General features: G+C 41.8%; 1 protein-coding gene across 1 annotated transcript in view; it reads right to left on the reverse strand.

Moving 5' to 3' along the window:
- The window catches only part of STKLD1 (serine/threonine kinase like domain containing 1), a 193346-nt gene that overhangs the window by 126535 nt on the left and 55088 nt on the right, over positions 1-11723 (reverse strand). The window contains exon 12 of the mRNA XM_069241796.1: positions 2926-3009. Coding sequence (XP_069097897.1) covers positions 2926-3009 — 84 coding nt within the window. The remainder of the gene's footprint in view (positions 1-2925; positions 3010-11723) is intronic.

Raw genomic sequence — 11723 nt, forward strand, 5'->3', positions numbered from 1 at the left:
CAGAAGCACAGAATGGGTAAGCAAGAAAATGCCCACTTTCTCAAAGTGGCTTTTTCAAACGTACAATTTAAAAACCAACTTCTCCAAAAGATGTATTTTTAAATTGTGAGTTCAGAGACTCCAAACTCTATATCTCCATCTGCTCCCAATGGGAAATTATACCTGAAAGATATTTCAAGGCAATCCCCATGTTACCCTATGGGAGAGATGGGCCTTGCGACAGTAGAAATCGAATTTAGCAGTATTTCACTATCAGGACATGTAAAAACACAAGTACATGTCCTACCTTTTAAATACACTACACCCTGCTCATGGGTCTGCCTTGGGTCTAGCTTACAGGTGACGTACATGTAGTAAAAGGGAAGGTTTGGGCCTGGCAAGTGGGTGCACTTGCCAGGTCAAACTGTCAGCTCGAAACTGTACACAGACACTGCAGTAGCAGGTCTCAAACATGTTTATAGGGCTACTCTTGTGAGTAGCATAATCAGTACTGCAGGCCCACTAGTAGCATTTGATTTACAGGCCCTGGGCATACATGGTACACAACACTAGGGACTTACTAGCAAACTAAATATGCCAATCATGGATAAACCAATCACCAGTACCATTTAGACAGAGAACACTTGCGCTTTAGCACTGGTCACTGGTCAGTAAGACCATCCGTATGCAGATGTAACCCTGTCACACCTAACCCTCCCTAATGGATGGCTGTTTGGGGAGTATGCACAAAGTGGGGCTGTCACCGACATGGATTGGAGCCATGCTGCAAAGCACCAGAGTTATGAGCACAGAGGAATGCCCACTTTCTAAAAGTGACATTTCTAAAATAGTTATTTAAAATCCACCTACACCATTAACCAGGATTTTTCACTACCATTCCAAGCATTCCAAACATGCACACGCTACTCCTTATAGATGAGAAATTACCACTTAGACATATAGCAGGGAATTTCTAATGCAATCCTATGAGAAGAGCAGCACTCACAGTAGTGAGAAATTAAATAGGCTGTTTGTCACTACTATGACATGTAACACATAAAGATATATGTCCCACCTTTTACATACACAGCACCCTACCCATAGGGATATCTTGGGCCTACTTTAGTCACCCCATTTAGGTGTAGCAAAAAGGGAGTCTAGGCCTTGGCAAGTAGTTTAACTTGCCAAGTCAATCTGGCAGTAAACTGTGCACGCAGACTCTGCAATGCCAGGCCTGAGACATGTTTGAAAGGCTACTTCTGCCAGATGCGCAATATGCGCTGCAGGACCACTAGTAGCATTTAATTTACAGGCCCTGGGTATATGGTATACCACTTTACAAGGGACCTACAGGTAAATTAAATAAGCCAAACAGGTGTTGCCCAATTATACCAAGTTATAGGGGTGAGAGCACATACACTTTAGCACTGATTAGCAGTGGAGTGACCAGAGTCCTAAAGCCAACAAAAAGAGGGACATAAATATAGGAAGGGAAAGGCAAAAAATTAGGGATAACCCTGCAGAAATAGCCTTTGCAACACTACTTATGGTCAAGAAAATGAGGAACTTAACCCACCCATCCCCTTGATGAATCCATCATACAAAATCTTCAGTGAAATGTTCAAAAGAGCAAACTTGGTTGCAGACCACAAGCAAAAGCTCTGGGCGGATGTTAAGTCAAATTCAGTAAAAAATAGAACAAATATTATGCCATTCTCATTGCCCAGAGAACATTCACATATATCAAAGCTATGCCCCCACTCCACCATTGGCTTGGGCAGAATCCAGGTGGCTTGTGATTTCTTCAATGCCCCTTCTGCCTCACCTGAGAGAATAACTGGGGTCCAGGACAAATACCCACAGTCTGTGAACTCTTATCATTAGTTCACAAAATATATTTTTCCCAAATTACACCTCAAACAAAGATTAGGTCTAGCATATGTATCTACTAATGAACAGCATCTCATTGATGTTTGATACCACTGTCTATGTTACAGTTGCCTCATTGAGACTCATAAGATGTGGACAGTGATGATCATTATGGTAGAAGGTCTCATTGGGGCAAGTCGCTGGCTGTGTAAAATGACAGACATCCAGTCCCAGTGCCCAAAATCCCTTCTGCTGTGCAGGTGCTGATGTCTCTTCTGAGACATGGCTATGGAAGACAGCACTGCACTGTGCATGAGACAGCGGGGTGTATGCACCCCACCCTGTGCTCCAGCCCAGGGGGGGTGAAGGCTTCCATAAGAGTTTCCAAGCACAGTGCACTGCAATGGCATTTAGCCCTTAAAACTTCCCTCTTACTGACAAACTGGAAAAGGGTGCAACAACCGCTAATGCCACCTTCAATTTAAGATAAACAAGACCTGTTATTATTGAAAGTGAAGTCATCAATGAGAACCTCAAACAGTCAGCATTGACCCCAGCATCCAAGTTGTCACGAAGACAGTGAACAGGAATCAGCAATTGTAAAGCTAACAAAAAGCATTGCAGTACATGGAATTAACAATTGTGCACCTCAACTGTCTTTCTACACCAAAAATGTGAGGCAGGCATGGCCTAGCAATTATTGGCGACACCAAATCTATCTAAAAAATTAGCAGACTCATTTACAGTCTGATAGGAGGCCTGCCAGGCTTCAAAATCAGGGTGGAGTATCGCCTCTGCTCCTTAGCAGCGACTATGCCCTATGTACAGGTCCCAGCTTAGTTGGCACAATAGCTAAAACCTTCACTGTAACTCTTGGGGTGGCTGTTGCAGTAACCCTCAGCAAAGTTTTTTTGTTTTCCAGAAACAAACCCTTGAAAAAAAAACTAGTGGCCTTGTTGTGCAGGAAGTGTTCTCCTTGCGTGTGGGATTCATTCAGCGATTTCATGTACCATGGAAGCATGCATCAGATGCAGGGCTGACACGACCGATGTATGAACCATTGCACAGAAAACATACCAGTCTCCTCTCCAGTGAGGGTGGAAAGGTGCAGCAGAGCCAGTATTTGTGCATCTTCATATTCTTCATAAACCTGCATGAAATCTGCAAGTGTTAAAACAAAAGAATGGTTATTTCTGTAACATTATTTCAAACATCTTACATAAGAAGTGATCCAAGAGCTAGGATGGATTGTGCCAGAAGTAAGCAGGCTTATTGGGGAAATATACCTCTGCAGCAGGACCTCCGAGAGGCCAGCAGGACTGATATGGCAGCGACAGACACATTATTTGGAAAGAACCAGATTTCCATATAAGCCAGCTTGCTTCTAGAGTAAAATGTATGGAAATACTACCTACCCGTATAATATATGAATACACTTTTGGATTATTACATCTCGCCAGGCTGGAGATCCCCTGTATTTTAAACTGGATGCATTCAACAAAACCTATCTTGTGCCTGGCCAATGTTGTGGACAAACCAAAGCCTCTCCCTGGAGTTCCCCTCACATTTCCAATACCTAGTGAGCCATACAGTGTACTTCCTTACCTGGATGAAAGACGGATGTACTGTGAATCTATTAAATGCGCAAAGATACTTGTAGGTACAGTCAGGTAGGTCTCTAAGGCTCTCTCGATCAATCCATCAAATCAATCAAAAGCCACTTGTATAGCGCTCATCTGCTTCAACAGAGGCATCCCAGCACTAAGTGAAGGACTTAGTATAGTCAATTAATATAGTGCAAAAAAGGGGGGGCTAGCCTTTGTCAAAAATTATGTTTTTCAGTTCTTTCTTGAAGATCGAAACCGAGGCAGTTCTAAGATAGTTCACCGGGAGTGTATTCTACAGCTTTGGTGTCAAGACTGTGAAGGATCTCCCTCTTTGTCATGTCTTAATGAATTTTGAGACTTGCTCCAACAGAAAATCATTTGATCTGAGCGATCTACATTGCCTATACGGACAAATTCTTCTTCGCTGATAATAAGAACCCCGACCAGAACGGGCCAAGAAAGCTAATGTTAGAGCTTTAAATTTGATCAGATTTATTACTGGCAGCCAGTTCAGTTGCTTCAAATGGATCCGTCTTGCTGCTGCATTTTGAACCAGCTGAAGTCTGCGAATCAGGAGAGCTGAAAGGTCCAGATACAAGCTACTAGCATAATCTAGATGGGAGGTTACCATGCTATGAACCACCGTCTTAGGAGTCCCTACAGGAATCAAATGCAACATCTTCCTCCGGGATCTAAGTTTAGGAAAACAGACTGATGACACCACCTTGATTTGAACGCACTCAGATCTCACACTGACACTTAAATCTCACATTGACACTCACATTTTAATCCGACATTCAATCTTTCATAAATTCACATGCTTTTGAAATTAACAAATGGTGTATAAGAAAGGCAAGGAGAGAATGAGGCTCACTTTGGTGAATCAGGTTTTGGAGTACCACCTGCCCAACTCTGTCCTCACTATGAGACTGGAAGTCCAAGTAGTAGTGCTTGGTAAAGTTAAACATCCACACTGCCTGCCACAGGGCAGCTTTACAAACCTCAATGATCCGCTCTCCTACAGAGTGCTGGGGTCAGTGCTCTCCTCCTAGTGGACCACCATCACTCTTTCTTGATAGCCTTCATATTTAACCTTACATATCCCTATGGACACAAGAAACTCTCTTTGTACTTCGCTAAGCACTAGTTTAGATTGCTCTTTGTGTTAACAGAGCGCAGCAGTTTTACTGATGTCATGAGGCATTCTGAAAGCAAACATTACCTCTTCACTCACACAAAATGCTCCAACACTATTTTTTTAGGTAATTTAGGAGTTATGTAAGCAGATAGCAGGTCACCGTATAGTCACTGGTGGTTGAAGGAACGTCATTAGGATCCATTCCACCCAAACCTTCAGGTGGCTATGGCTGTGGTGTCCTGTGTTGTCATTGTAGGTTCTATGGATAAGAATGCCCCTATTTCATTGGCTGACTGGTCCAACGTTGTAGCAGGATTGAAGACTCCTTTTGTGTTACAAATTACCTTGCAGGAGTTGGCCTTATGATCAAAAAGGAAAATCTGAAATAACCAATCTATGAACTCATTCAAAACCCTCTGTGAAAAAGACACAATCAGACTTCCTAGGTATCTGGTTATTGTTTCATTTATGCCCACCTTAGCCAGCGGAAGATGGTAGAGGCGTCTTTGAACCTGTAGTGATATCATGGGATGAAAGTACTTCCCTTTGCACTAAATATTGAAATGTTTCCATTCATAGAAAATGTTCAGCTGGTAAGGACGCTCTGACAGGGCTGTCTGATAGAATATTGATGACATAAATATTGTGTGGACAGAATATTGTGTCACAAATATCGAAGACTAAAATATCGAGAAGGTAAGCGCAAACAGGTAAGTCCAGATTCCCTACCCTTAATTCCACATATATGTACCATAAAGATACTTATATTGCCAAGGTACATATATGTGGAGTAAACTATAGTAAAACTTTGCTTAGTCATTGAAACGTACATTCACAATATTTTTGTCCTCGACATTCTTGACACAATATTTTAGCCACAAAATATTTGACTCAATATTTTGTCTGGACACTCTGTGGCTGATGGCAAAATGGTTCTATAGTCTTCAGGAGTGTCCAACCCACCAAACGCTAAGCACTCCAGAGAAGCACTGTCAGACAGGCTGGATCTCATTCAACATTCAAGTGCAGCTGCAGTGTCAGCAGGCGTGATGTACTCTAAGCAAGCCTACCTTCAGCATCGACATGGATGTTAATTCTGTATACTACATCTGTCTGACCCAGGCTGGGTCTCTGGATCATTCTGGATTGCTTCCTTTCAGCTTGGACAGGTTCTTCAAAATCAACTAATACTTGAATAAGGATTTGTGGATACCCCTGATCACAATGTAGAATTTAGTGAACACCAGACTATGTCACAACTCGCTTTCCCTCCATTTTGTCGTTTTTGGGAAATACCTGGAGTGCAATGCTTGAGTCTGTTGACATTTAAGCACTTTCTCTAAGGTTTGTCTTCATCTTACCTGTCATCAGATATAAAGTTTGGTAATGCTGCTAGATCATTCCAAATTGAACTGTCATAGCAAGATGGCAATCCAATGGCTTTATAGGCTTTCACAGCTGTAGCTCCAGTGGTGGATTTTATCTTGGCAATTGCCCTTAGATGCTTCCCCTCTCTCTAGCATCACTGAACACAGAAATTATATGTTCTTGCAGCATGTTGGGGTTGGTGCTGAGACCACAGAGTTTAGCATGTCCATCAATGTGGAATGTTTTGACAAACTTGTACTTTATCTATCCACCTGTCTTTAACCAGGGCGGCTGAAATTACAGGGCAAAAAAGGCTCTCCCTCCCATTGTTGGTTTAAGAAGAGAATGGGCTTTATGATCTTGATTGCTTCTCTCTAAAATCATGCAAGGAGCACTGCTTCACCTTTAACCCCATCTGTAGATCAAACATGGACTTTATGTGTTGAAAATGATATAGACATTAATCCCCCTTCCTCTTCATCCATTTTAACCTGCTTGCCTTCCTGCCCCTCAGATCTAGGGCAAAAGCGTCATGATGGGTAAAATCACCCATACCATTATACTTACCCTAGTCCACGAAGGTGACAAAAACTAATGGCTGTTCCTGAGCTGGCCTCATCCTTGATAACTGACTGCTCTTCATTCAGACATTATTTCACTTGCTCAGAGAGGTGATATAAGATAGACATCACTGTGAAATAAAGCAAGAGCTTGTTATCATTAAAGAACACTCATCTGCTATTGATGGAGATTTTACGAATCAGGGTCCTGCAGTCTGCAAATTAAGCTTGGAGGGGTTAGAGGCTGTTCAAGACACGCTGTGAAGATAACGTTTTCTTGGTGGTCGCCGTCACCTTAGATGAGGAACCTGCCTTTGAACCTCTGGGGAGGTGTCAACAATGGCAGTCAATGAAGCACATGTGGCTGCAGTAAATGGTTTTGGTTCCTTGGCACTAAGGAAAAAGCTGTTGATGGTAATAGCACTGCCAAAAGGGTCTTGGACTGGGAGTGTATTGAAGAGCTAGTTTTAGTTGCATGGGTTAGACAAGGACAACACCTTTGTACCACTTATGTCTTGTGCCAGGCCTGCCTCATGCATCCTCTTGAATGCTTTTTCTTTAGAAGGTATTGTTTGCTAGGAGGCATTAGCTGAAGTCATGGTAGACTCCTTGCTAGCGGAGGGGAAAGGAAAGTACCCTAATTGAGGAAGAAATCATACGGTTTTATTTGAAGGAATGAATAAGTGAGTGTGTCTTGGCGCTAGAGACATAGACATACTGAGAATACTCCTAGCTTGAAGGTATGGCCCTTAGAGAGGGTCTATAAACAGCTGGGATACCAAAAGCTTGGAAAGGTGAGAAAAATTGGTTGACTTCTAAGATGAAATGGCATTTTATTCCATAGCTGGCTGACAGTATAGACAAACCCACGTCCCCCCCAGGAGACCTTATTTATCCTGGTGGTCAGCATGAAAAAGGATGCTGTGGATCTCAGATTTTGTCTTGGTCAGTACCACGTAGTTTTCCTTGCCAGGTAGATGGGTTTAATGCTATTCAGAGCCTTGTGGGCTAGGCAAGGTGCCTTGAATGCCATGTGCTTCTTTACAGGGAGCTAGTGTAGATCTCTTAGAACCTTTGCTACTTACATATTACTTTCTTTAAGAGGCGTGCCACTGCATTCTGCAGTGTCTGTAGCTTTTTAAGTACCACTTGTATGCCCATATATAAAGCATTAAAGTAGTCAGTCTTTTACATGACCAAGGAGATAATTACGGGTGTTTGATGCTCGAAAGGAATAAAAGGTAGCACCTTCTTTAGTGTCTTAAGCTGTAAAAAACAGGATTAAGTTAAGCGTGTTTACATTCTTCTTAAAAGATAAGCCAGCATCAAAGATTACCCCAAGGTTTCCTACCTTGGAAACTGGTGTTGGAGGAGATCCCAAGCCTTGAGGCCACCACCAGTGGCCCCAGAAGGTGGGATCTTTTCCAAGATCAGGACTGCCGTTTTTTTCTGAATTTAGTTTTAGACAGTTGTGTCACCCAACTGGCTCTTGCATTGATGCATTAATTAAATGTGTCGGCCACTTCATCTGCATTGCTCGGAATAGAAACCACCGCATAGGCTTCTGTGGCAAAACCATAAAAGTAGAATCGTTTAGCCAATCGTGCCACATAAATATTAAAAGTGTGGGACTGAGCAATGACCCTTGGGGAAACCCCCAGTGTGGAGAGAAAGATTTTGGGCGGAAGTCCCCGATGGCTACTAACTGTTCCCTATTGTTTAAGAAGGAAGCAATAAAATTGTGTGCAGGTCCCGAAATGCCAATGTCAGACAGGCGGCCTACCAATACCATGTGACTGACCATGTGAAAAGCGGCAGAGAGATCAAGTAAAATCACAGCTGCTCTGCCACCATTATCTTTTATGGCTCTAATCTCTTCCAAGACAGCAATCAAAGCTGTCTCAGTGCTGAATACTGGTCTAAAACCATATTGTGTGATATGTAAAAGGTTGTTTTCTTCTACATAATTTGATAGGCTGATATTAAGATGTGTTTCCAATATTTTAACAGGAAAGAAAAGTCTTGAGATAGGTCGGACGTTTTTCTCCTCACTAGGATCCAGTGAAGGGTTTTTTTTTTTAACAATGGTAAGTTTCAGACCGTTTCCCGATAGCAGGAAAGATGCCAGTCATGATAGCCATGTTCAGCAAGGTTGTCAAGACTTGTGCAATACAGTCGGCAACCACCTGCACAACCTTTGATGGACAAGGGTCAGGTGGTGCTCCGGATTTTACTTGATGAATTAACTTGTCCGTTTGGTCAATGCTCAGTTGAAGGAAAAGATCAAAACCGACTATCCTAGTGCTGCTGTTAGAGGACGTTTGGCTAGTAACTACAATGGGATGAGTGGAGTCAAATTCTTTGTAAACTGTTTCTACTTTATTTCTGAAGAAATCAGCTAAACTGTTGCAGAAATCCTGATTGGGGGTCATATCAAGGGAGGGAATTTGGCATGGAAAGTGATTCGACTGATTTAAAGAGTTCCTTAAGGGGAATTCCAAGCCAGTTAAATTTTTGCCTGTATAATTTGGACTTTTCTATCAAAATCAAACTTTTATATTCCCTGATCACTCTTCAATAGATTTCTTTACTATAGTCACGTCTCTGTACTCTCTCCAATCTGCAACATTTTTGTTTCATCATCCTTAACACTTCCTAAAAGACTTTGTTTTTTTAGGTACTAGATTCAATATTTCCCTACTCACCCATTCCTGATATTTAACAGCTGCTACATTTGAGTCAGTACCAAGATCTGGTAATGTTTGGTTGAGACGATTTATCAGCACATTTTTATTTAACTTATTCCAGAAGTGAATGGATTTGGTCTGAACTAGTTTATTAGTGCCTTGTGATGGTACTTCTTGAGTGTTAAGTTTGAACTGCACTGAAATGTGATGTGACCAAATTAATGGAAAGATATCCTCATAATTTAAGTTTAAATCATTTGAAAATATAACATCCAGGGTGTGGGCAATTTTGTGGGCAGCCGATGTCACACTCTGAGTTAGTTCAAAGCAGCCTAGAGATTCTATTAGAGCCAAGGCATCCTTATCACTCGAGTCTTCCAAATAGACATCGAGGTCCCCTAATATGGTACAGTTCAGATATTGTATGGTTACCTCGATATGGTCACATATATCTTCCATGAAAGAAGGTCCAGGAGGTCTATAAATCAAAAGTCCATGTAAAGTGTGATTTTCTGTGACCTTACATTTAAATGAGAGAGCTTCGCAATTCAATAAGGTCACATGACAGACTCAGTGAGTCCTGAGACTTTATAGCAAAGCCGCCCCTACATTTACCATATCTATCTATGCAGCTAATGGTGTAGCCTGCCGGCATTGCCCCCACAGTATCTGGGTTAGGAAACTCATTTAGCCATTTCTCTGTAAGAATACCACTTGGGGTTGTAAGAGTTTAAAAACTGAAAAAGTCTCACCTATATTTGACCAATGATCACACATTAATTAAAAACCATCTCAGAGAGTCAGTTTTAGGCTTTCCAGGGCCCATGTGCCTATGCAGGCTTTAATGGTCTAGGCGAGTTCTCAGGGTTAGCAGGATTCATAAAGAAAGTGCAGGCTGTACAACAAAAGTTATTTAGGTATGCCTCTTGGTCTACAAGGCTACAATTTAGTCACCTACATGACTTGTTGAGACCAAGCAATGTCTCCTTTGAGTAATAATATCCAGTAGGATGACCAGGGGATCAGGTGCACTCTGGGCGCTGAAGGACGCAGACGGGCTTGCCTTTGGCACACCATCGGCACGCCTGCACTGTCCTAAAAATGTCTTCTTCCCAGAAGACTAGACCTTGACCCCCCAGAGAGTCCAAAGATGGCACCCACCCGCTCTGACAGTCAGGTACAGGATGCAAAGAACAAAAGTGCTTTATGCAATAAAAGGTGTCTCAAAATCTAAAACAACTCTTAAAACTGGTAATAACTACCATATAACAGATGGCCCCACTAATTGTTCCATAGTGTCTAGATTATGCACTGTCGCGTCCCCACCAATCCTTTAATAGTTAATAGTCTTTTTCCCAGAAGACTAGACTGCAACCCCCCTCTCTTGCATTTATCTGAGATATGATTTATTTGGAGCTAAAAGCTTTAGCCTCATGCAGGGCATTAGAAAACAGGCCAGTGGTTTTAAAGGTAAAAGTTAAGAGCTTTGTGACTTTTCTTGCCATGATGCAGTCAGAAAGAGAAAAGGCAGATTGTAAAGAACATCCCTAGACAAGGATCATTAAATGCGGGGTTTCCTCCTAGCTTCCTCAATATGGAGCAGGTCCTGAGCAGAGCACTTCTTTGGGACTATTCTGAGAAAGAAAGATACTACAAAGAACCATCCACATCCCCTCCAAAAATGATTGTCTTATCTATAGAGGTGCTCAAGTGATGCTGTAGATTGTTTCCTGTAAAAATCATAAGAAAATGTCTTATGAATATAACAAATGCACAGCTAACTGAGATTTGCTAATGCATCAAGTAAGGATTAAAGTGGTAAAATGACCTCTGGGGGGGTAGAGTTCAACGCCATCCACCTCAATGGCCAGACAAAAAGGTCAATAGAATGAGTTGGAAACAGGAAACACAACAATACTAATTGTACATTTTTAATGCCACTAGGCGAACAATATCAATGATTGTCATCCTGATTACTGGCAATAATTCAAAGGTTTGTTAATCTATGAAAGATCCAATGCAGGATATGTTAAATGCTGCATTTTATTTACTTTGTCATGTCCTCTGGGAGGGAGGCTTGCACAGCTTAAAGACAGCTCAGATGACATATAAAACGTTGCTTCCTTCAGCTGCATAAAGACCATGCATCAATTATTACAAAACTAATGCCATGATGGTGCCAAAGTATTGTTTTTCCCCAATAAAATGACAGCCCATAGGCTGATCCCCAAAGACAAAAATGTGCAAACCCAAAAAACATAATTCTGCAACGATCTCTGATGTGAACAAGTCAACATTTGTGTTGTTTATCAGATACATTTTACACAATGAAATAACTTCAATTTCCCCAGATTCAGAAATGTGTTGCTTTACTTCATGTTATCTTACATGCATAATGCAGCAGTAAAATTCCAAAACCAGAATCCACAGAGGCAGGACCGTTTGAACTCTGTGTTGATTTCTGAGTGTTGCGTGACCCAGTGAACTGAAAATGCTTTTGGAAACGTTAGTGGAC

The sequence above is a fragment of the Pleurodeles waltl genome, chromosome 6 (genome assembly GCF_031143425.1).
Source record: "Pleurodeles waltl isolate 20211129_DDA chromosome 6, aPleWal1.hap1.20221129, whole genome shotgun sequence".
Taxonomy (NCBI): domain Eukaryota; kingdom Metazoa; phylum Chordata; class Amphibia; order Caudata; family Salamandridae; genus Pleurodeles; species Pleurodeles waltl.